The sequence below is a fragment of the Zonotrichia leucophrys genome, chromosome 4, assembly GCF_028769735.1.
Source record: "Zonotrichia leucophrys gambelii isolate GWCS_2022_RI chromosome 4, RI_Zleu_2.0, whole genome shotgun sequence".
Taxonomy (NCBI): Eukaryota; Metazoa; Chordata; class Aves; order Passeriformes; family Passerellidae; genus Zonotrichia; species Zonotrichia leucophrys.
In genome coordinates, this window is record NC_088173.1 from 50,133,110 (window position 1) to 50,159,696 (window position 26,587).

Below are 26,587 nucleotides of genomic sequence, written 5' to 3' on the forward strand. Positions count from 1 at the left end.
AGAATATGACTAATGCACCTGTACTTTTTAAATATAATAAAACATTGAGTCAAGGCCAACTCATACTCTTACTTTTTTTTTTCTTTTGGTGTTTTGTCCTTACAGCCTTTCAATCATTTTCTGTATGGAAAAAACATCAACTTAGTTTCTGAACACAATGTAAAAGTCCTTTCACTTCTTAGAATTCAGGATTCTCACAAGTGCTGCTGCAGTGCAAGAGGCCCCACACAATCCTTTTATCTATAGCAGCAAAGGAAATACTTTTCACTTTCAGGGCACTGCATACTAGGTCTGGAGTTTTCCCAAATACAATGATCTTGAACTTGCTGTTCATTGGTTTGGTTTTTTCCTGCCTCTGCTTCTACTGATTTGCTAAAAACGTCCAGGCACACACAGATCTAAAATTTGTGTCGAAATTCTACATGTGGAAAACTACTACTAATTGTCCAATTAACACTGATATGCAGGAGTTGGCAATTATTACAGAATATAAAGAAGAAGAAATTCCATTTACAGCACAAACTTCAGAAAACATTAGTATTGGAGCTGTCCAAGAGTGAACACAACTCCTTTTTTAACACTGGCTAAGCTACATGGCTACAGGACTGGTTGATGTACCTCCTTATCAGCTGTTTGGCAAATGCACAAAAAATTATTATTTCTTTTCACATACATATTTTCCAGTTTACATATTATATTAGGTGCCTTAAATTATTTTAATTAATTATTTTTTTATTATTTAATTATTTTAATTTCCCATAAATATACTAATAATCCTTGGGGATAAAATGAGTGACAAAATGAACACATGTACATCTGTAGAGTTATTAACGATGCTTCTGCTAATATTTCTGATGAATATTTGTGCTTCCTGTTTAACATCAGAAATTTCTCTCCCACACACTGTGTTTTTTCCTTGGGCACTTAAGTGGAACCTTTTGACATTTTTGTTTAGCCACACATAGCTATGAATTCTGGAGGCAGTAATAATACTGCTCTATGGAATAGAGCATAAAATCCAAAATGTGTCAGAAAATATTCCCCTGGTTTTTTTTGAATGTAGAACCTAAATATATAGATTTTCATAGATACCAGACAAAGAGCAACTTGCAAAATTTTACATGGATATAGAAACCAGCATAAGGGAAAAAAATCATTTAGCCACATGGCAATGCAGGAGTAAATTGGAATAAAGTAATAAAATTACTTTTGGAAGGGAGAGATGCTCTGGAGATGAGAGTGTTTTTTCAGAACTACATGTCATCATTCCTACTATTATTAAGCCAAAGTGCATTATTTCATCACCAATTCCATTGGGGGGAAAAAATGAGCCAAAATCAGGGGACAGACGTATAAGGTAAGTGTTCCAAAGCTGTACATCAAAATGAGGAAATTCATCAATGCAAATCAGTTCTTGGTTTCTGTGAGATCAGGATTAACAGTGGATTATTCAGAAGGAGGCACCAAGTTCCTGCAAAATGCAGCAGTGAAATTTCACTCTCATTTACTCATGAAGATTAAAGCAGAGTCAGCAGCTTCCCCAGGCACGGGGGAGGCAGTGTCATGGAATGACAACATGGGAGCCTCTGAACCACAGCCCTGCTGAAGGTCACACTTGACCATTTACCTTGTAGGTAATCCTACAAAAACCCATCAAGACTGGGCAGAAAGGAAGAAATTAATATGCAGTCATCTAGGAGAACAAGAAGAATTAAGATTCTATAACCCAGCTAAAAAACCAGGAGAGGGAAAACCCTGAACTACCACAAGCAAGGATCTACTACACAGCACAGGGGGAAACCCCTATGTTCTACCTATGAATCACATTCATTAATAATGAAATTATAACCCAAACCACAAGAGCTACTCTGTATCCTAACCTTTTTTTTTTGTTAAAAATATAGGAAATAAGGTCAGAATTGCTACTGTTTCTTGTGCTGTAAAAGAAATCTGTCTCAATCACACAGGCTTTGCACATTTAGATTGTGAGACACTGGGAGATCAATTTTGGAAGATAAAATTTGCAATAGTATTTGAAATTAAGCAAAATTTAGTTAGATGTTTAAGTCAAGGTACACGGAGTCACAGAATGTTTTGGGTTGGAAGGCACTTAAAGATCAACTAGTTTCAACCCCCTTGCCATGGATAGGAACACCTTCCACCAGACCAGGTTGCTGAAAGGATAATAAATGTGGAAAAAAACAAAAAAAAAAAAAAAAACACCCCAAAAAACTTCCCTTGTACTAAAGCTACCTTCATTGCACACCACCCATATGCATATCCACTCTCTAAAAAGCCTCCTGAAATGGTAGCCAATGAATAGCATGAGATAAGTCATGATCTCTCATTTCACAAACAAATGCACTCAGTCTTAAGTGCTGAAAGATTCAAGCTGGGAAAACTGTTAATCCTGATCTCACAGAAACCAAGAACCAGCTAAAATCTGATCTAAATTTCTACTATATGCCATTTCTACATTTTCTCTACCCTATGCTTTATCAGCTAGAATTTCTCAGCATAACTGGGCTCTTCCATGAATCTAGCAACATAGCCCAAGGCTAGGCTTAAAGAGGGGAAAGGCAGGGAATTAAAAATTCCTAAATTTTTCATCCTCAATCAGTGTTTTCTGAAGAGTGACATTTTTTGGTTTGGGAGTAAATGCAAACAAACAAACAATCTACCATAACCTTTTGTACCGATGTCACAACATGCCTCAGGAAAATCTGTACATCTCTTACTACTCTGTTTTCCACAGCAGCTGAGTCCTTTTCCAAGTAAATCCAAATCACAATTGTTCCAACATGATTTTGATCACTTCTGGTCACTTCTGATCTTTTTGGCAGAAGTAACAATTTCGCTCTTACACCTTCAAAAATGGAAACAAGAGGTGTAGTAGGACTCAATAAAACTCAGTGGTTCATTTTCACACCTCCAAAATAAATAGGAAATGGATTCTTGGATTTAAGAAGTCAGAAAATCTTCTTGCCATGCTTAGGTGTTGCCATCCTAAGAAGTGACATCTTCCCAAAACTCCTTCCTTCTATCCATTAGATATTCTTCTTGGCTCTACTTTTTTGTTTTAGGAAGTTGGTCAGTTAATTCAGCAGTAAATAATCTTCTTTTCTTAAATTCTTCTAATTTTTAAGAGGTTTTAATGTCTAAAATAATCACTTGGTATCATCTCCCCTTTGCAAAGGGTATTATAATGACTTGCCTCTGCCATCAGGGAAAGTAGTTTTCAGCCATTAAGTGTTTTACCAATTAAAAATTCCAAAACAAAAAACATCTCACCAGAAAGGGAAAAAAGATCACCAAAACCACATATAATTGTACTAATAAACCTCAGTTTTCAGATGCTCATGCTAACAATGGCTAATTTGTATACTCCATAACCAATTATTCCATCTTGACAGGATCAAGAAGAACCATCAGCATTAAATCTCTTTAAAACAGCAAGATTCAAAATTTGATGATAAATTCATATCAAAGTATGAAAAAAAATCATATTACATCAAAACAATAAAAAAATGCTTTGAATAGGAGATGTTTCATAGCAAAAATGTTTCATTTCCTTCTGGAAATATCACGAGCTTTGTCTGGGACACTCAGCAGTTGATCAAAGCTCCTATTTTGCATGGAAAACTAACTACCAGAAAAGGCTTTTGGAAAGCAGGGATTAGGAACCAGTGACAAAAGCCTGGTACTTTATTTCAATATCTGTCTCAAATCTTTACATCTCCATTTAGAAACAAATGGATTGTGCCAGATTGGTCATTAAAGACCAAAAAAATAAGAGTGTTTTGCAATAAGAAGTAATTATATAAATTTAGCCCAAATATAAAAGCAGTTTTCTAGAATCAAAATAATAACAAAATTGCATTTTCACTTCTCTTTCTGCAGCCTAAATCTGAAAAAAATCCACTGAAAATCCTTTTATCGTTATTGTGATAATGCACAGCAGCAGTTTCATGCAGGAAGCTTCTAAGGCATAGGAAATCCTCTATTTCCCTACAGCAAGTCCCCACGTGTCCAAGATATTTATTTGCATTTGAGGTGACACCTCATGAGGATCTTCAGCACCCTCGCGAGGGGCAGGTGATGATTTCTTCCTTCTCATGACCAGGGACAGGACTTGAAGAAATGGCACAAAGTGAACCAGGGAGGGTTAGGTTGGGTATCAGGAAAAGTTCCTTCCCCCAGAGGGTGGTTGGGAACTGCAAGAGGCTCCCTAGGGAAGTGGTCACAGCACCAAGCCTGACAGAGCTCAAGCAGCATTGCACAATGCTCTCAGGTACACAGTGTGACTCTTGGGAACGTCCTGGGCACGGCCAGGAGTGAGAATTGATCCTGGTGGGTCCCTTGTAACTGAGGCTATTCCATGATTCTGTGATATTTATGGACTACATCCTGCAGCAGATTGAAATCCTTCACTTTTCCCTTGTCCACAGGTGGAAGGTGCATTTAGTTATCTGTTTTCTTATGGGTTTTTTTGGTCCATCAAATCCTCCTCTCCCACCTTTGTCACTCCCCTTCCAGAAGGCAACACCTTTAGCACTTGGATGTGATTGTCACTCCATGGCCAGCAGCATATTTAGGTGATTACAGCAGAATAAACCACAGTACTTTTCATACTTGGTTCCACAACTGGTGTTTTCTGTGGTTAAAAAGGAACTTCTCACCCATCACACATTTACTGGTTCCCAGTCTACCTCCTGGAAGCCAGTTTTTCTCACATGCTGCATTTTGGATATGCCAAATCCAAAAGATTCTTTTCTTAAAAACTCTGAAATCCAACAGGCACAAAATGACACATTCAGGGACTTCTTGGCTCCTGCTCACTGATATAAAACCCTTTGAATTACTACAAGTTTTAAAACAGGATCCAGACAGCGCGAGGGAACCAAGCGCTTACTCTCTCAGGCATTTCATTATGGAATATATGACTGAGGCTGCTGTGATGCACTTGCCACCAATAAATCACTGTCAATCTTTCCCTCAGCGAGACATGGAAAATGAAAAGCACAGTAATTTGAATAACGGTGGGAAGACCAATACCCCAGCAAATTTCTCCATCGCTTTTGCTTCCATTGCCAAATTGGTCATGAAGAAAGTCCAGAGACCAAGTGAGAACCCAGCACCAAAATTTCAACCTCACTTTCCACAGTAGGTTCTACTGACCTTCATATCTGGCTATTGAAGCAGAAAATCATCTAATACACAGTGCAATTGTGTAATTTAAACCTTGTACTCTGTGGTTTAATAGACTTCTCTTATTCTATTAAGATTGCAGAAACCAAGGAGGAGTGTAAACTCTAATCAGATCACTGTGGTCCCTTATGAAACCTCTAACTACATGATCAAAGTTTCTATTTCCTGCACTTTTTAATACTAGTGAGCAAAAGTAAATGGTAATAGGCGTGATGAGGTCACAGACCAAATGGTTTTATGGTATTTGGATACTTCAGCCCACTCTTCTCAGAGTACATTCCATTGCTTCAGAAGAGCAAGGGTGAACACCAGACATATTCTTTCTGCTACTGTGCTGTTCAGTCTTGCCTTGCTGTAAACAGCCTCCAGAGCTGCAGAAGTGTAGAAGCATCTTTCCCAAACTCCAGGAAACCTTGATGTGCAAGACTTTAAACCTTAATCCTGCTGAACTCAAGTCTTCTAGGAATTATTATTACCCATAATTGCTCAGCAGTGTGTTCAATGTGACATGACAGCAGCTTCTGTCCTTCTGTATTCATAGAGTAAACAGATGGGATTTGGATTTCACTCATCATGGCCAGGCATTATTGTAATGTGAATAACAATAACAGTGCATGCATTTCAACAGAAAACATGTTCTAGGTCTGAAGTGTTTCACGCCTCTTGCAATTCTGCCACCCAAAAAGTTTCCACTGGTTTGGAATTTACTACTCTTTTTCCTAACTGGCTGAGTACTGCAGAAACTTACCCTCCCCATTCCAACACAACCTTGGAACAACTTGCTTCTACCAAGATCCATGGATTTTCCAGAGCCTTTAGTGACGCTCTTTAGGGAGCCAAGGAAAGAAGCACGCACGCTGTCCCGTCTGATTTCTCCGCTGAGGCTGCGAGCTGGGCGGGAGCTGACACAGGTGCTACCCCAATCGTCCAGATCAGAGGCGAGGCAGAGCACCCCATCTCCTCTGCAGCCCACGCAATGCATTTCCTTTCTGAGAAAACCAAGCTGCAGGAGGGAGGCTGACGCACGCCCGGGGCTCGCTCGGCTGCGGGGTCATGATGTGGCTGGGGCAGACGTGCAGCTCCAGGGGCAGGGATTTCTAAAATCACCACAGGATTTGAATTATGAAATATGCTCGTACCATACTGAATAAATTTCATTATGTCTCACACATATTACAATGAGACCTTGGGTAGGGTATAAAATATAGCTCTGATCCCTGTACTGATGTTCTTGCACTAAATCAACTGAACATAATTTTTCTATACATGAAACAATTGTGTTGAGTGTTCTTGAATGAACTGGAGATACTGAACTGCTGTGCCTAACAGGAACAGATGTAAACTCCTTAAAACTGTCATTTTTAGTAGTAACAAGGCATTACAGACATGTAAGAAATTCAGGTTGTCTATTACAGCATTTGCATTAGGACCAAAGATGGCTCTCCTCCATCTATCTTAATAAAACTATTTTCATCATGAGTAAAAGTTAAAGAATCAAGAATACTCCTTAGATCTGAATCACACTGACACAGAGGATTTTCCTAGCAAAAGATATTTTTTCTCCAGCTTTATGTTCAAATGCACATCTTGGCAGATCACTAGTATTGAAATTTACCCCTGTAATCACAAATAAATTTGCATTTGTATTCATTATTTCAGAGGAGTATCCCTTATAACTCTCACTCAAAAATAAAGCAAATGCCAACTTCAAATTGATTTTGTGAAGAAGGGAAATGGATGCTGGCCCCTCATTTCAAAAGGACAGCAGAGCTTCACATGGCTCAAGCAAGGGCAACAAACCAATCAAATTTCTGTTCTTGTGTTCAGCAAAAAAGTAGGACAGTAAAGAGAGGCTAGAAATTATGGAATTCTTGTGGACAAAGTTCCACCTAATTTTGAGTGCCACAGCACAGGTAGACAGGAAGACTCACCACCTCTTCCAGTACCAGGATCAAAAGATAAAACCATCAAATAATCCTAGCAGGACCCAGGATCAAAACATGCAGAGCCACAGTAGGCTGATGTGTGGAACCTGCCAAACATTTGTGCTGTGGACCCTAAGAGTGGTTCAAGGAAGCACAGGAATACCATACTGGCCTTGGACAGGACAGTGGAAAAACAAATCAGTGTGGGCAAGCCCCCATTGTTCCCCAGTAAATTCCACACAACCAGTCTGAAGCAAGCAAAGGGAAAATGGAATCAAGAAAGGGAACTTTGAGAGAACAGGAACAACGTCATAACAATGCCTGCGCACAGCTGGGAGCCTGCCAGCGCTGAGGAGGTACCTTAACACCTTCTGTCCCTATCTAGTGACAAATCTAGGCCATCTGCTTAGCATGTGCACTGTCACAGCTCCCACAAAGGCAAGACACGGGTTCTTTCTTTGTGGGCTGTTAGCATCCTGTATGGTTATTACCTGACACTGGCCTTTTGACCCAGTAGGGCAATTAATTTCAGCTTGCATTTTATCATACATTTCTTAAATCCGGACCCTGAGAACAGTTTGGCAACAACCTGGCTTGCCAGTGTATGTACCAGCCTCTTTTCCACTGCAAAACAATAATATTGAAAATCAGAAATCCTTTGCTTTTGGGCTTTCGCTTCACTTCTCATTCCAAAATAAAAACAAACGTTCTAATTTGAGCTGCCCAGAGTAACTGACAGACCTCAGTTTCGTTCCAGCCACAACAAAGCACTTTTTCCTATTAAGTTGACCAGGATGCTCTGATTTGATTTCCTCTTTGCAGGACACCTCCATTTGGCTTTCCCTAACAGATTTATGCCTCACCAGCTGTGCATTTGTATTGGTCTCTACAGCTCTGCAACTAAAGAGAAGTGTGAACCAAAACTAGCAGAGGTTAACACTTGTATTATTTTGTGGGTATACCAAGAACACTTTTAACAGGTTTGGTGCACATTGTACTAAGAGGGAGTTGGTAACTCAAGTTTTGGCAACATTTCACTATGGAGACAGCCTTACCAAGTCCATTTGGATGTAAAAGGAAAACATGAGTAAACAGGACTAATCATCCTTGTAAATATATGCTGGAGCTCCTGAAGATAGATTATTCCTAGACAAAAAGAAGTCACTGAAGTTCACCCAGAAATCTTGCAAAAATTGAACTATTTCCTCTGTAAACACAGCATGGAATCTTAACATGCATTACATCCAACCTTAATCCTTACCCTTTATAGATCAACCTTCCCAACTTTGCATTCAGCCAGAACTCTCACAGTAATTCTTCATCTCATTCAGACTTTCAATCACACCGAATTTCACCAGAAAACAAAATCACCAACTCCAAAGTTGATAACCTTTGTAAAATTATTTCTGAAAAGCAGACTACAGTGACAGGAAACACCATCCACACCTATTCAACAATCACAGGCAAGATTTTTAGAAAGATGAAATTTGTGTGTCACACAGGTCCTAAGGAGAGATTAAAGTTACTTTCCCCAAGGACACGCTCTTTTATAACTAGAACATTTTTTATTTTTAAAGTATTCCCTCTTAATGCTGGTCCTTTCAATGGAAGATTACATCAACCATTGGTTTTGTGAAGAGATTCCCAATCGTCAATTATTTCCAGGCCATTTTAGTCAAGCCTCCAAAACCAAAAGTCTTTTTTAAAAAAAAAAATCCCCACTGTCATCCTTGCAGGAAAAATTCACTCTAACAATTACTCACTTTGGGGTCGGGTTTTTTTGGCACTTTCTCCTGAAACTGTGTCCCTGATCAAGTACAATATTCAACTAGCTAAATCCATTATTCACTCCTACATTTAAATACTAATACTTTAGGGAATCCACTGCATTTATCTGGAAACTATTCTACTTGTAGCATCTAGCACAAAGATGAGGAAAAGAAAAGGGTGAAGAAGCAAAGTGGTAAATGTCTCCTTTTGATGGTGAAAAATCAAATGAAAAAGAAATGTCACTCAACCCTTAAATCAAATATTCAACATGTTTCCATGAGCCTCCCTACTAAGCAGAATAGGAATACTAAAGGTTTATTTTCTATAGGTTATTGCTTAAAATTATGAGATCTGCAAGCAGAAGTCAACCTCTGTTCCCCCAAAATTCTCTGAAACACAGCTAGAAAGTGTTAAATCAACAGACCATGATCAAAAATTGGTTATTGCTTTCATCAGATGTATGAACTCTGCTGTGATTCCTGTGACTCTATTGACAGTAATCCTGTACTATAATAGGAGTTGGAAAAAAATCTGCACATGAACTCAAGTACCAACCAAGACATTGACTTCAGCTGAATACTGCTTTGTTCTGGGGATGGAGAAAGGAGGCAAGCACCTTGATCAACAAGATGCCAAATGCCTCACTGAAACCACAACCTGTCCCCAAAATTCACCAGTCAGCAGGTTTGCAAGGGCAGAAAATGAAAAAACAAAACAAAACAAAAAAGCAAAGATGGAAGTTCTCAGATTAGAAAGACAAGTAAGTCTGAACTGAGAGGAGTCAGATCCTATGTAAAAACTTTTCCAGACTTTGAAGTTGTACAGATTAGGGGTTTAGTCAGTGTGTGCCATTTACTTTTAGTCACTTTGTAAAAGAGAAAATCAGCCCTTTTTCTTTAAATTAGAAAAGATTACGCACAAGTACTACAAGTACAAATAATCCACTAAAACAAGAATCTTCTCCCTTTCCCAACCCCTGACTCATAAACACCATTTCCCTTTAAAATATGTAGCTTACTGCTAATTAATCTTCCTTAAAAATTTAGGTAAGGCTTTCATTGTTTCTTAAAGCTTTTCAGGCAGGGTGCATTTTCTTATATCATTGTTTTAGTGTAATTTAATTTGGAGATAAAATGAGATATCAATCAACTTACCTTTCATAATAGTGCATTAAAACAAAGAAAAAAACAAAAAAAACCCCACTGTATGATATGGTTACTGGTACCTGACCCCAAAACTTTAAAAAGTCAGGACTTTTCCAGGTCTGCATTTGTAGCATTACTTTATCCTCTGTGATTCCAGGACAATTTAAAAGAATAACTTTATTTCCTGTTAAAATGCTAGCAACTCTAGTGAAGTAAAGCTGGGAGGATTAAATCATGAATAAAACCCCAAGTAATTCCTTGCCCAGTAATAAATGTGAGCACAGACTGAGCAGGATAACAGAAATCTGACCAGCACAGCAGAGTTGTGTGCTAACACTAACTGAGGGTTTGCTGTTTCTCAGCTCATCAATACACTCCAAGCCATCTCTTCCTCACCTGGTACATCCAATAAAAATGGTCAAAACAACATCTCTGTTGCTTTCTCCTGTTGGACCACAAATCCTGCAGCACAATATTAAGCAGAAATGAATCACTCAAACTCCCGTGCACAATTTATTAAATGCTGCATATTAAGATTCCATCCTCCTGCCTGGATGTGCAAGTCTCTTTGTCTTTGAAAAGAATGAAGAGATAAAGAGCTGTTTCCAATTACACCTAGACTACAACTAGAGTAGTCTATGTTGTACTGACCTGGTGGCAAACTTGCTGAAAAGTTCTGACAGAATGCTCAGGCTTTCTTTTTTTCCTAAGATCTCCATGACCTGAAAAAGAAAAGAGCAGGAAGCTGAAGAAAAGTTGACAACCCAGTGCTCAGTAACTCACCTCATTACATATTGGTTACTATCAAGAACAAATACAAGATACAAATATAAGGTGCCAGAAAAAGTTTGAAACTGCACAAATATTACAATATTGCAAGCTCAGATAGCTACTAGGACTTGTTTATGACCATAGACATGAAATGTGCTTCTTTCAAAACCAGGATATTAAGACGTTCTCTAGAGCTGGGATGGCACTGCTAATTAGCACTGAGTTAATGACTAAGGGACAGACACACACTAATAAAAAAATGATACTGATGGCTGGGTTTCATCCAAGTTAAAGTGTATTCTAACCAACTTCCAGCAGCAGATCCACATCCCCTCTGATTGCAGGATCAGAGCATGCAATGTGGGTTTCCATAATGCAGTGGCAGGTGAAACAGTTACCCACCCAGTCCTGCACATCCTAAATGCTACAAAACTTCAAACAACAGCAGTGTGCAAACCAGGATTTATTCCACACAGCTTCAGCAGCTGAATTCACTGAGCAGAACTGTGTTTCACATAACATCAGAACCTGCTGGGCAGCAGGGGGAGTACTGGGCTCAGACCTACACCCAAAGTGAAGGAAACCATTAATTTGAAGCACTTCACATCCCAAAGAAATCAGCCAACAGGCACATGAAGCAGAAAACAATACTATCTTTGCTGGAGTTCAGTGTCAAATGACTGCCTACTACGAACTTCAGTGCTGTGATACACACCACAAGATGCAGCGGGTTCAGTATCAGCAATAAAATCTGTAAACATTTTACAGTGGTACATTTTCATTTTAAGCTGCAGAAAAGTGAAAGTTGCACACCATGAAAAGAGTAGTGTTAAGATAAACAGCAATAGAAGGGAGAGCTTCTCATCCCCAAACGAGGGATTCTGATGGACTTTTTTCATAAAAGTTTCAAATTTGATGCTATAAAGACTGAGTTAGGCACCTAAGCTTACACTGCCTTTGCAAAAGATGACAGGTAAAAAAACCACCTTCAGACAGGAAACCAACTTTCTTCCTGTTGTTTAATCAACAATTACTAAAATTAGAAGGTTTCTTTCTTCTTCACTAAAGTAATGATTAAAATATACACCTTTAGGACAACATTTTGTATGGCAGGAGTATACTCTGTGGCCTGTTCTATGGGGGAGTAGGGCAGTGCAGGAAAAAGTGTTTCATGCAGGAAGCACAAAGAGAGGCTGCCAAAAGTGAGTGTGGGCTTCTCTTACAGCAGTGAATGTAGGTAAAATCCCTTCTGCTTGATAAAAATTCCAAAGTGTCATCAAGGGAGGAAAAACAAAAGTAATGATTCTTGCCATACAGGTAGAACATATGAAAAAATGTGTAATAAAACCTCTTCTTCACGACGCCCCCATCTTTTTCCCCCCCCAGAAAGAAGAGTATAAATACACTAAACAGCTTAATGACAACTTATCGGCTCTCACCATCCATCCCAACTCTAATATTGGCATCCAGATAACACTGACACCATGTGCAAAGCCCTCATCTTTGGCTGTGTTGCAGCAGTAATTCTCATGAGTGCAGCTTATGGAGCACCTCTTAACTGGACTCAAAAAGCAGCACGGCTTGAGGCTTCAATAGCTGATTTAGGACTCCTGAAAGACTTCGACAACGTAAGTGGCGACTTTCTGTTACCTGAAGATTCATTTGTATTTGTTTTTTCCATGTAATTTTTTCAGAAAAATTAACTTTCCCCCCTCCTTCTCTACAGAATTTTCTTGACTTTTACACACCGAATGACAGACAGGTGAGTTTGAATTTTCTGTTTGGTTTTAATTCAATTTAGGGAGTGCAATTTCTTAAAGGAACTTCTGATTTTCCTTTTTATTCTCAAGCATTGAAAGGCTGACATGCAATATTATCTCATTGCCTCTGTGCAATAAGGAACACAAAATTAATACTTCATTCATCCTGCTCAAACATGCTTGAATTCATAGGAAAAAAGCGGTTCATGAAAATTTAAAGATGGTATAAGATTTGCAGGAGGCAAATACTGTTAGCTCTAACACAGGAACAATTCTGAGAATGAAACCAGACTTGAAAATAGATTAAAGCAATATCCACATGAAATCACCTACATTTTATCTAAACTAGAGGCAGAGCCACTGGTTGGTTCTGTTTAAGATGGTTAAGTTTTCTGCACCCCATCAATGATGAAACTCAGGTATGCTCTACTTAATTCTCTTCATGAATACAACTTAACCAAGCCCTTCTGGATGCATAAGCTGTACATCATGCTGTATAGCACTGAGTTAATAGCTGAGGCTTATTGGCACAAGAACACCATCACTGGGCTCACCTCTCTCTGAAACTCAGCTCAGCAGTGTGCAGAGAGTATTCCAAATACAGCTGTACTGCAGACAGGCTGCTGATTTGTACTGCCTTTCATTCAGCGTGCAAACAGCCCCAATCAACAAGAGCATTAATTATTTAGTACTGGCAAGTAGTTAAAAGCTTTACACAAGTTATCTGTTAGCTGCTTTGAACCTCTGGTAAGTTTCTAATTCAGAAGACTTCTCACTTAAAAACACTTTTGTTTCAGTATAGATTTAAAGTCAGATTCTGCAACCACTTCCTTATCTATGTCCCTTTTCTCATCTGCTGGCAGCATTAAGACCTGGCTATCTCAGAGCTCCAAGTCTTAAATGCAAATGTTTGGGGCTGATCGGTAAGGCATTATCAGGGAGTGCCTGAAATAGCTTGCAAAAGTGGTGTGCAAAGTTATTTACCCCGTTCAAAAACCAGCTGTGATGCAGACATTAGATAGAGCAACCAAAATGCATCAATTCAAGATGTCTCTAGGAGAGGCCACCTGTTTGCTAACCCGTGATTTTCAGATAGCAACCAGGAGTAAGGCTTGCTTCAGGAGTAAATATTGCAGCTTTGGGGCCCCAAGAGATATTGCAACACTTCAAGTGTCTTGTGAAAGTTACTTTTCAAAAGCTACAGAATTAAGGCCCCGTATAACATCTCCCAATATAACTTTGAGGGCAACAAATGAAGTGTAATACAGTGCAGAAAACAATTTTTTATCCTGAGATGAGGACAAAAAACCCAGGGAACTGAGATTTTGAAAAGTGGAACAAGGAAAACAAGTCATAAATATAACAATTTCACTGACTCTTCTAGGAGTGCAACCACACAACTCTAGCATGCTTCCTGAAAGAACTGGAGGTCTTGAAACAAGATCTGGAAGAGGACAAACAGCAACCTGTAATAAATATCCAGAAGAATCTTGAGGATTTTATGGTAGGCCATCTTTTACAAGTGCTACCAAAAAAAAAAAAAAAAAGGAAATAAAAAAGTGTTTCACCATTAGTGAAAAACTATGCCAGAATCAGCATGTTCATGTATCAAGATCTGTGTTACCAACCCATAAAATACAGGATTTTTTTTTTTATGAACTATGTGAAAACATCTATTTGCATGGTAATCTAATACAGTAAAATACATTTGAGCCCTAGGGGTCATACAAGCCAACATTTAACTAAAGATGGTATTTTCTTTGCTGAATCATGTCAAGCATCTTATGCTGACAAAAGCTTGCTTTTAGGAGCATAACAAATATTTACATAGCAATGGCTTTGAAAACTGTGCCAGTTTTCAGAAAAGTCTATGACTGGAGGGCTCAGGGATGAATGCAGTACACTCTGTCATACTACTAGACTAAAATCCATGGCCTAGACATCCTTGAAGCATTTTATAGTACTCCTCAGGCTAGAAATATTAAGGGTTGTTTTTTGTTAAAGAAAAATCTTTATAGAAGTTCAAGTATCATTGTTAAAACCAGCTAGCAAGGAAGTTATCATCAATCAATAAAATTCTCTGTATTGCAGGACCCTAATTTCTCAAACCCGACATGCAAGAAGTGTGAAGCCAATGAGAAGAAAAAGTTTCCTGAATTTCACCAAGAAATGACCAGATTCTTGCAATCTATGCAGAAAGAAATTGTATAACCATTTTTATTTTTATACTGCTACATTATTTATTGAAATATTTAATTCTGAATAATTTATATATTTTGCCATGTGGCATACTACTAGCTTGTTGTCCATTTTGGGATCACTAAATGTTCTTAATGTGGGTGGTAAGAGTCTGTTCTAAGATCACACTTGATCCTTTTGGTAAGCCCTAGGGGCTCAATGTTCTTTGGAAAACTCATTCATTGTAACTTGGTCATCAACCTGAGACAACTATTTATTGAAAAAGCTATTAAAAGTTATTGTGGATTATATTTAATAAATGTCACAGACATATAAAAATCATGTCTAGAGTCTTCTTTGTTATGATACTGTCCTTTTAAAGGACTTAATACTCTATTAATTAATACTCACTTAATACTCTATTTTTCTAAAAAACACACAAAAAACCCCAATGAAGTATTCAGCAGCATGCAACTGTGCAGGTACCAGGCCCAAAGCAAGACATCTGCAGATAACCTTTTTTAAGCAATATAAAATGCCAGTTTATGCTGGCATACAGCACAAGGTTTAGACTATTAAATTGCTTCCCCTCATAAAAGAAACCTTCATTTTTTCCTGAGCTGTTCTACTTAGCTACACAAGCTTCCTGCAGGACACATTTTTCTCATTGGTGTAAGCAAAATACATACTCCCCAAAATTTTTCAGAGACAGGGAAGCGTTATGGGAACAGTAACACACTCGACATAACAACTATGCAGGTAACTGAGGTCCCAGAAAACAAAACTGACATGAAATTGAAGATTAATGTACAAATCCAAGTGAACACACTGCAATGTCGGAAATCTTTCCATGGAACCTCAGAAATGTCCTTACTCCCAACGCAGATGGACTCAGTTCTGTGACAAGGAAACAATGTAAGAGCACTTTTTACTACACAAAAGCCCCAAGTCAATACTAACAAGGCAGGCTATAATTGATGAAAGTCAGCCTACTACAGCAGCTATCATCTATCATCGTTTAGACTTTGATGTGCTTTCCTGGTGGGTACTTCACCTTAGACTTAAAACCAGACTAACAATGGAAAAAACAGCAGTTTCCTTGCATGCTGCAAAGAAAAAATGGGTGTTAATGACAGCTTTCTGCCAAAACTGGGAAAATACTCACAGCACTGCCGTCTGGTTCTCTACTCATCTTCTCTTCCCACGGTGAAGGAGTGCTCTGTCCCCACCCACAAGGACTCAGGAAAGTAAATACTGTCAGTCACCTCAGCCACAAACAGACAAGCCCCACCCTCCCCTCAAATCAGATGACAGTAACAACAAAAATACTTGAATACAGGACACATATGAGAAAACAGGCAAGAAACTTCTGCATAAGAATTCCTTCTACCTTGGTAATTTTTGTAGAAAAATCCTTCTCTTTACACAGATACCTTCTTACTCCAAAAATTCTTAAATGCAGCATGTGGAAAGAAACAGCATCAGCCACAACACGTGGCTTTGCAAACAAACCTCTTCCAGAATCAGCTCAGACGTTTCTCTGTGGGCAGTGTTGTGGTAATGCTGCTCTAGCTCTCAACAACCAGAAAGGGCAAAGAAGCAGTTTTCATTAGAAACAATTCTCTTAATAAATAAGGCTTTCTTTATTATTTTCTTAAGCCCAAGAGCCCTCAGCTTTGGCAGATGGGTAAAATCTACCCGAGTCAGTCTGTGCAGCTGGACATCCCACATGGAATAACCACAACATTTCCTAAATCCCTAAACAGCAAGTGTTAGGTAAGGCAGGAAGAGTCAAATAGTTCAGAAAGCAGGAAAGGATGGTAAAGAGATATTCACCTATGTATTCATAAGGAAAGGCAGAAGGTGGAGCTCACTAACAATTTCACAAACACAAGCAGTGTGGAACTACATACACTTTTTGTGGCATTTGGTCTGCACAAACTGCTTTGGAGTTGGGCTGTTCTGAGACAGCTGCAGGTTCACAGACATGGAAAGAGGAGGCTTTGCCTGTCCTGGCTCCACTTCTGGGGATAACACTTGTACAGTAGCCATGATCTGCTGTGGATTTTCAAACCATGCTCAGGCTGCCTTGCTCCCCCCCACACAGCACCTCCAGCAAGAATTTCAAGATGCTTTTTCAAAGAAATATTTGTATAAAGACTGCTGACACAAAGAACTAGCTGAGGTGTGAGGAAGGTGCTTGTGCTACACATGGTTATGTCTGTCAAATCTACCCCTAATTATAGGAAGGTCCACATTGTTAAACAGCATCTGCAGGGCCAGCTTCTGTATTTGCCCAAGCTTTAAAAGATGTTTTTAGATCAAAAGGATGCTGTTAAAAAGCATCTGAAAATGCATAAAGGTGAACTTTACTAAACCCACTATGCTGTATAAAAACCACAGAACCCCTAAAAAGAGTTATCAAAATTGATTTCCTGACCTGCCTTCCCTTGCTTGATTGCACAGTTCTAGTATCAGATCAAGATGTTTGACATGTGCCACGAAATGCATGTGACATGACAGGGGTGAATACATATGTGGCATGTGACACTTAGGTGCCATGCATGTGAACTTACCAGGTCTGAGACGTGGTGTGACATGACACATGACATTGAACAGCAGACTAGCCCTGCCTCAGGCTGAGGCAAAACCAGCTGTGGGATTGTTTTTTGCCCCAAAACCCAGGGGAAGTGGCAGGTAATGCAGAGTGGGGAACCACAATTTGTACCTGAAGGGGATTTGATTTCTGGGGGAGAACAGTCTGTAATGTTGAACTGTGTAATACTGTATGTATTGTGTGTCCATCTAGGATAGACAGAACCCACAGAGATGGATCAAATTAACTCAACCAACATCTTGGAGGGAGAGCCATTGGCTATGGAAATGAGACCTGTGTTCCTGTGTAAAAAGGATGAATAATGTTCTGGTTCCAGCCAGGATAGGATTTTCTGCAGCATCCAGGAGAGGGCAAAGCCAAGACACACAGAGGTCATTCAGTACCACCTCACATCATTACCAGGGATGTCAGAGAGGGATCCTCTTCCAGGGAGGATTTTTTTCTGGTTCAGAAAATGGTGGAAGGAGCTGTCCACTATTGTCTGTTATTGGGGTTTTTTTCTCCCCCATGTGAACCATTGCTGTTTCCAGTAAATTGTTCTTAACTCCAAGGCCTTTGTCTTTTCTGCCCCCAGTTCCCCACTCCACGCCACTGCAGAAGGGAGGTGAAGGGAGAAGCATGGAAGTAGAGAGCAGCATGTGGCTGGGAGTCTCAGTGGGGGCAAGAATCAGGAAGTACCACTCCTAAAGGTCACTGTGTGTCACTCCAGCTGTCCAGGTAGAGCTCCATGAATAGGAAAGCACACCCCCACACCCCATGTGTACATCCATTCTTCTCCCCAGAGCTCAGTTCTCCTCAAGAAGGGAGGGGGGAGGCTGAGCCCTGCCACAGGCTGCTGCTGGTACTCACCTGCCTGTGTCTGCTCTGTGCCACATCTGTGTGATGCACACCTGCTCCGTGGGCATGGATCTGTTGGGAATGGCTTCAGCCTCAGCACTGCAACTGCAGCACTCCTGCCTCTCTCAAGCTTCTAAGATCATACATGCTGGAATTACTGAAGTAGCCAAGGAAAAACCTGGACACAACATCTCCATGCTTCCATTTACTAGCTTGGTGCATGCTGCATATGCTGCTACTTAATCAAAGAACAATCCAGGCAAAAGAACTGGACCTACACTGGTGCCATCAAGCTACTGCTCAAGGACACAGTGATCATGTCCAGCCAAACACATCCTTTCCACTAACAAATATCTCTCTTCCTAAGGCAGCACCTAAGTTCCATGGAAATTTCAGTTTGCTGTCCAATTAATAAAATGGCTGCAGCACACAAAAAAATCTCAGTACCTGTACATATTTAAGGCTTCTGGGTCAACTACAGGAAACACCTTGGGGCCAATACCTCAGCAGAAGACTAAGGCCATATAAAAAGTAATCCAGGAGTGTACAGAATGCATGTGTGGTATGCTATGTGTGTGTCAGATTTAACATGTATATCACTTCCCAGCACCCCTATGTATGAAGGTAAAGCTAATGCATTGTCAAGGACATTTATTGAACTTTTAACACCCCTACAAAAAGGCAACACTGTGCTCTAGCCTGGAACATGATGGCCATTCCCAAGCATTGTTAGAAAACATTACATGGAACAAACAGTCTGTGGAACATGTGCCACAATAAACCAAAAACCACCACACAACCCCCAAAGTTAAGGGACAGTAACAGAAAACAAGAGAGCACATAAGCCAAAAAAAGGTCGAGGACCAAGCAGTAACAGGTCAGCGAGTTTCAACAACTTGTGAGTCAGCATACAATCATCCCAACAGGAGACTCTCCTATTAGCTGGAAGAACAGATCAAGGAAAGAAACAAACACCAGGAGGAGGAACTTCTTTGAGAATCCTCTGACACTGAGAAGGTGAAACATGACTACAGCCCCATGCTCACTATTCCTGATGTATGGGAACACTGTGTGACCCCCCTCACATGATTTACAGGAATCACAAACATAATCCAAGTGTACTGTCTAGCTTGAACACGCCACTGTTCACAACACCACGCCAACTCCAAACATGGCATGCAACAACAGCTTCCCAATGCTACCATGTTCCCACCAGGACTCAGAAGGAGTAAATTCCCTTGTGACAGGCACTATTTTCCAGGTTACTGTGTATGCAGATGATTTCACTAGGACTTGTCAGTGCAGTGATGAAGTCATCTTCAGTGCAAGAGTCCAACTCATCCAAAAGCATTAACGCTGATGGGGTTTGAGGCAAATCACAAAAGCTGAAAAAATCTTGTTTCTGGAGACTTCTGTACTACATTGCGTTACTTTCTCAATTACAGCTTTGACACCTGCATAATGCTTTAAACCCACTACCAGAACCAGTAATTATCACAAAACAGTTGAGCAACAGCCAGTCATTCCAGGTTTCACATTTGGAAGGACAAAAATTATTATTTAACTCTTCTAGCACAAACAACATAAGCCATAAGCCAGCTGGCAGACTGACACTAAACAAAACTCCCAGCAAAGGACGAATGCCTACAGATAAGCACAGATTGTCCATGTGTTTTTTTTTCCTGGAAGACTCTCATATTAGCATGCCTTTTTTCTAAAGAAATCAAGCTTTTACTGTTTTTTTTTCTTTTCTAAAGTTATGAGAAAGGGAGGAAAAAGAAGAAATCAATGTACAGAAATCCTGAAACTATCAGGAAAAAACCATGTTAATTCCACAGGGTGGGGATTTGTAGGAGTCAGGGTCAGTGAGAGGAAATGAGGTGGCACCGGGGGGCAAAGCAGAACAAAGTTTTACAAAGCTGTTGGATACTCCCACCTATGAGCAAACATCAATTTTGGGAAAAGACTGAACTACTACAGGTAGTTTAATAACTGCATTTAAACTGACAAGAAGCAGTTCTGGAATTGTTTTCTTCCTGTAACTACCAACTTGAAAGCTGAACATTTTACTACTCAGAACTCTATTTACGGAAACAGATCATTCAAACCAACTTGACATTTAATCCACCTCCATCAATCACTGAACTGTTCAATATGCGGAGACTTCACAATCCACGATCCGTAACTGTGCTGCTCTAGGTAGCTCTGCAGCAAGCTCTTAGCTTCTTGGTACAACTGAGATTTAATCTAAAAGAAGAAAACAGACAGACCTTGTAAAATCTCAAGAATTACAGTTACAGAGAGATCTGTAGAAAAAGCTCAAGAATTACTCAGAGGGATCAGAGTTCTCTACCACCAACATGCAATAAGCACAAGCACTGCAAAAATGAGCCCTCTCCCCATGTCAGCTCACCTTTGCCTCATGGTACGTTGGAAACTGGAGCAGGTCAGCCCGTCCTGCTTCCCTGGCGAGCATCCTGAAGCGGCTGAACATGGCGGCCTTGCAGAGGCGGCTGGCCAGGCAGGTGCCGCTGCGGAACGGGGAGCTGCGGGCAGAGCGGGGAAACGGCCATGGAACTCAGGAACAAACTCACTGCGGGAGATGCTCTGAGCCTCACAGGGGTTTTCCCCTCCCCACTAACACCTGGTGAATGCCACCGTGCTGGAACCCATCTCAAGTGGAATCCCAATTAGTTTTATGCATGGTGAAAGATAAAACATTTTCACTACTACAGGCAATCTCCACTGAGAGAGCTGTTTTGTTCGGTGTCTTGGAATCTCACTGTGAGCTTACAAGACCTCTAAAACTTCACCTAATCACAGGATGCTTTCAACTAACACAGGAGAGAATTCCTCTCATAGCTTAGAAAACTGAATACTCCAATAAGCCAGCACAAACCCATTATATCAATTAAAATGAAGATAAAGACTGACCTTTCAGTGGTTTTCCCACTTAATCCATCCACAACCTCCAAGGATGCATCTGACAATGTCCAATTCAAACTAAGCGACCACTGGTTCAAATCTGTTTGGATTGGCAGTGCAGCTTTCACCAAGTAAATGTGAGATCTGTTGACCAGGTAATGCACAGGAAGCTTCGAAATGAGTTCATCATCAAGACGCTGCTTTATGGTTATGTCCAGTCCTTTTGTGTCCTTACAACTTCCATTTCCTAGTGAACAGGACAAGATCAGCCACATGCAAGTACATCAAATTAAATAGTTAAAAATGCAGATATTTCTGCATTCTTAATCTATTATAGTCATTTTTCCCATAAAATTCATGTTTGTAAAGATCAGTTCCAATATTCAATTCACAGAACAAAAATGATTTCCCATTTTCTTCTCCGGAGGCACCATTATTTTTACTGGAAAATGTTTTCTTTTTTGAACCACTATTTTTCACCAGCTCTTTACATTCCCTACTCAAACAGAATTTCAACCTTCCAGACTAGAAAATATGTTGAGGAGTTTGCCCACATTACCTCACATTCAACAGCACTTCTGACTGCCTACTAAACAAATACACTTTGGTTCACTGCATCTCAAAGAACAATTCTTAATTCTTCCAAGTACTTTTGGTTTAGTTCATGCTTTATAAAATGCAACCAAACTGGAATACAGAAACAAACCCCCCACGTGGAGCTGGCACTGAACATACCCACAAGAATGTTGCTGATGTACACGGGTTCGATGAAGTGGCTCAGCAAGGCTCCCTGAAGACCAACCACCTCCCACTTGGTGAGTTTGTCCCCAGCTGACATGCTGCTCACTCTGACAGTCTTGGGGGGACAGCAGACAGCCAGGTAAATCCTGCCTTCCAGGGCAACGTGCAGACTCAGCTCTTCGCTGGCTTCGTAAGCAGAGATGGACTGGGGACCCAGATGCCTGTGGCAGGACAGGAGAACAGATTTCAGTGAGCAATCACTGATCAGAGATTGCAGTAAGCGCTAGCTAAGGCTGCTTTTGACAAAAAAATCACCACTACATCTAGGCCTTGTGTTATCTTCAATGTCTGTAATTCTTAAAAACACCAGACTGAGCTGCTCAAGTGCCTAGAATACTGAAATCAGTATTTAAATAGGAAATGGCCACTCAATCTAATCTTAGCCACCAGTCTAATTTGAATGCACACATTAAAAAAATCAAACAGCTGCAAACAAGCTGTCACTTTTTGTCTACTCACACTGTAACAGTTACTTGCGAAAAAACAGCTGTAAGGTTCTTAAAATCTCCTTAAAAACATAACTCACGCCGTGATTCAAAATATTTAAGTAAGTAGATACAACACCTAAGGGAGACAAACCAGTGGTTGTTCTGAAGCAAAACAGTTTTTTCCCATAGTTACAAAGAGGTAAGACATCAAAGCAGAGCCTTTGGTTTCAATTCAAGGCTTTTTGTACTCCAATCTTGTAGTGCATTTGATGGCATTAGGTCATTACATCCACTTGCTCAATGGTTAATTTCATGATTTTATAGTATTTTATTACTATCTTGGGAAAGGGGTTAACAGCTCATTGTCTGTAAGAAACAAAACCAAGAACTTATATAACCCACAAAGAAATTTTCTGTATCACCATATTGAGCTGTACTGCACATACATCATGACTACCCTGTACATTAATGTTCCCAAAACAAAAATAAAAATTCACCTTCCACTATTATGTCAGGAAATGCCACGGTACTTACACCTCTGATTTTAACTGAGCAGTTCCTTTTGGAAGTTGGTTCATGTAGAGAGACAGAGTTATGTTCTGCTTTAAGGTAAGCAGCTTCGAGCCTGGTGCTGTGCAAAATATGGATCTATCTGCCTTGGCTGGATTTTTGTTATAGAACAGCAAAAGGTGCCTGTACAAGTATCTAAAATAAAAGCAAATTATGTATTTTACATTGAATACTTTAATAAATGATTATATATAATCTGGATACGCGTTTGCATTATTATTTATTATTTGTTTCCTTAAGTATAGAATTCAAGTGCAGCAGTGCCAGTGGCACAAAGGGGCGGCAAGGGAAGGATCTGCAGGGACACTCCCACCTGAGCAGGGAACGCCTGGCAGTGACGATGGCATGGCTGTCGTGCAGGAGCCGCCCGCAGGACTCCACGCGCCGGCTGTAGTTGCATTCTCCCGTCCCCAGAGCCACCACCTCGTGCTGCCCCCCTAAAAGCAGACAGGGTGGGGGGCTCACCAGGGCTGGCTGCCCCCAAGCTCTCAGTGTTCCCCCTCCCCAAAGCTCCCAACCAAGCCAGACTTGCCCTTCTCAATGATGAAGGCAGCCAGGGAGCTGCCACAGCTTTGGTACTCGGGGTGTTGGCTGGTCAGGCGGTTGAACACTTCCTCCAGCATTTGTGAGAGCTTTTGATAGATATGTTCTCCTCCTAAATGGAACAACAGAATCCATCAAGACATAAATTTACAGGTACCAGAAATAACAGACACGAGCAATTTGCCAAATGTGTCCCTGAACACATGGTATAAGCACAACCACACCACCTGGGATTCTTAAGATCCCCAGGAATAAAAAAATCTCAAGAACACCCAAATACTTGATGTTTTTATCATCCATTACAGTAACAACAGATATAGCCCAAGGTGGATCACCTACTGCACACTAGCTCAAGTAAGGACAGAGAATATTGCTGCTATTTCTATCACCTGGACTGGTGACAGAAATTCAAGCCGTTTACTGAAGGTGTGTCGTATTGTAGAATTGACCTAGTAATATGAGTTCTTACAGCCTTCAAATATGTTTAAAACAATACTAACAACATAGAGAAGCACTAAGTTTATTAAAAGATGAATAATTTTTAAAAAGAAACTATTTGCTGAGCAATTTGAATCAAGAGAGGAAAAGCAAGACTATTCCTTACCAGTTCTTGAAACACAAGCAGAGTTTCCTGGAGGTCGAGGCTCAGCAGGAACACAGGAAAAAGCTAAGAATTTAAGAATATTTTCAAGTGGGATGGACATGCCTAATTTCTAAACATGAATCTCATATTACTTGCAGCAAGTCAAACTTTCTAATTCTCTATGAACTTGCTCTTCTGACTTTTAAGTCCCTGTAAGCTTAGAATGATTCAGACAGCAAAATTCAAGGTAAGACAAAACATTATGGCAAGTGAACTCTGTTGAAAGCAGTATCTCAGTGGGGAAGCCTTTTAATCATAAAAATTCAAACCCACTTGAGATGTACTTCTTGTTGCTGCACCTAGTGAGTAGCAAATCAAGTGCAACAGCAACGAATTAATTCCTTCAGTGTTCCTGGCATCAGCTGATGCAACTCTCAATACACAAATGACAAAAATAAAAACCGGTTTCAGAATCAAACTACAGATTTGCCCTAAGGATTCAAAAAACCTGGCAGAGACCAATACTGCAGCATTTAATAAAATCATAAATGTTTGGCATAGGCTGCTGTTAAGCCAAGCATTTCAAGTTCTAATTAGGTGTTGCTGCAATATTTACCTGAATCTTCAAAAGACTTTGCCCCTGTATTCTCCAGGTTGAGTAGCTCAGCAAGAGCCAGTTTAGCTGCATTTAATTTAGATTCCTTCTTGTTCCTTCCCAGCCCAGTCTTGTAGCAAACACCATTTATCACAGCACAAAAGGCAAAGTAAGGCCTTATGACGTCGCCTTAAAAGGAGAACAGAAAAGAGAACACAAGCAGTGAAACTATTTTAAGGCACTTCATCCACACCTTTATGTCCTTATATTAATTCCTAGAAGAAATACAAGACAAAAAGACAATTTTGGCAAAGGAAAACCCTCACCCATAACCTCCCCAAAAATTCTGGCACCTTTCACTTCACAAAGTTCTGTTAGCAGCCACAATGAAAGCAAATTGACCTGATCGATTTCTGCAGCACCTCATAAGGACACACAGCTGTGGAGGCAAGGACAGCGCAGCCAAAACCCAACACACGCGGGGGCAGCGCCACCAACAGTAACAAGGTTCGGCTGTATCAGCACCGCCCAATCAACTCCGATACCCTCAAGGACACCCAAACACCACTTGATTTGGTAGCACAAGTGTTTACCTGCCACGCTGGTTTCCTTCAATGCAAGCTGCAGGTGGTGTGTTTTGGCAAACAGATGCAAGGCAGACACTGAGTTTATTACTCCCTGTTTGTATCTTTTAATCAAATCCAGGTCATTCTGCGAGGGAAAGGCTGAAAATGTGGTGGTGTCAGCTCCTTCAGAAAGAAAATGTCCTTAAAATTAAGGAGAGAACTGAACACACTCTCTGAAAATCTGCTAACAACAACCAAAACAACAAAAGCTTTTCAGATGCTTCTTAAAAAAGCAAACCAAAATTTACTGAGGAGCATTACTGCTTTGTACTGAACCCTACATTAGGAACAAGAGCAATTCCAAAGCAGTGTGTGCGTTCTCTTTTACAAGCATCAAACCTTTTACTGTAGTAAATCCCATAATCCCTGAATATAGACAGAGATATATACTACAACAAAATACAACATATATCCCCCTCCCCTCTCTTGCAAATCAACAATCAAATCCAAGTTGCTGATGGCAGATAGCAAACAGTGGAGCCAGTGTTTCTTCCACACAAAGCTGGGCAGCAGAAGGACTCCTTGTTCTGAGACACGACAGAAGTTTCAGCAACCACTGGATGGATGCAACAATCAGCTTCAGGGGTGTGATAGACCCAAGCACAACCACTTCCCAGCCAACAAGAAATCCTCACTTTTATGAGTCTTAACAGTGCCTTTACTGCAACACAACTACTCAAAGCAATTCAAAATACACCCTGGGACATCTCAAACTGCAGTTAAACCCTTTCACAATGTTATTTATAAAATTCATGCAGCAGAACGTATTCTATATTTTGTTACTCTACAGTTAACTTGAACTTTATAAACAGGTAATGCTGCAGACTACACAGGCCACCCCACAACAAATGTCTAAAAAACTTCCAGCACAAAAAGGCTTTAGAAGAGGAGGGACAAGTTTAAGGAGATGCCAAAGCAGTCATGTAAGAAAACACAGCGATAAGAAAAAGCAAAGTTACTTTCAACAGCATTAACAGCCAATCCCGGTGTATAAACTGCAAACTATACCTGGATTTTTCATCACCCCTGGTGATGAAATCATACAAGGTGGAGGATTCAGCCTTGCAATCACTGGCTCGGAGAGATCCTTTGAAACTGGCTGTCTGAGAACCTCGGGGAGCAAAATCTTCTCAGGTGCGGGGTCGAAGGCGAACATTGCCGCACCCTCAAAGCAGCCAGTGCTGCTCGCAATTTCCGACCGACCTAAGGAAACTTAACTCACTAATGCTGTCAGCAGCAAAAACAACCTGCAAACAACCCAGCAGTTCTCCTGGTCAAGCTATTTCATAGGAACAGCAAGAACAA

The 26,587-nt window shown here is 40.3% G+C and overlaps 1 protein-coding gene across 6 annotated transcripts in view; it reads right to left on the reverse strand.

Moving 5' to 3' along the window:
- Positions 1 to 26,587, reverse strand: part of ADAD1 (adenosine deaminase domain containing 1) — a 32,185-nt gene that overhangs the window by 4,852 nt on the left and 746 nt on the right. For 2 of the 6 annotated variants that reach the window (XR_010439956.1, XR_010439955.1), the window contains exons 2-13: positions 26,291 to 26,485; positions 25,250 to 25,423; positions 24,678 to 24,845; positions 24,083 to 24,145; positions 23,468 to 23,590; positions 23,249 to 23,372; positions 22,900 to 23,070; positions 21,872 to 22,098; positions 21,146 to 21,383; positions 20,625 to 20,757; positions 20,358 to 20,458; positions 10,700 to 10,770 (exon numbers count right to left, since the gene is read on the reverse strand). Coding sequence is in view for 2 of the 6 variants with exons in the window: in XM_064711616.1 (XP_064567686.1) it covers positions 20,345 to 20,458; positions 20,625 to 20,757; positions 21,146 to 21,383; positions 21,872 to 22,098; positions 22,900 to 23,070; positions 23,249 to 23,372; positions 23,468 to 23,590; positions 24,083 to 24,145; positions 24,678 to 24,845; positions 25,250 to 25,423; positions 26,291 to 26,438 (1,683 nt within the window). In the remaining 4 variants the exon portion in view is untranslated. Of the gene's footprint in view, positions 1 to 10,699; positions 10,771 to 19,748; positions 20,459 to 20,624; positions 20,758 to 21,145; positions 21,384 to 21,871; positions 22,099 to 22,899; positions 23,071 to 23,248; positions 23,373 to 23,467; positions 23,591 to 24,082; positions 24,146 to 24,677; positions 24,846 to 25,249; positions 25,424 to 26,290; positions 26,486 to 26,587 lie in introns of those variants that run through there. The other 4 variants (XR_010439958.1, XR_010439957.1, XM_064711617.1 and 1 more) reach the window with 4 other exon arrangements.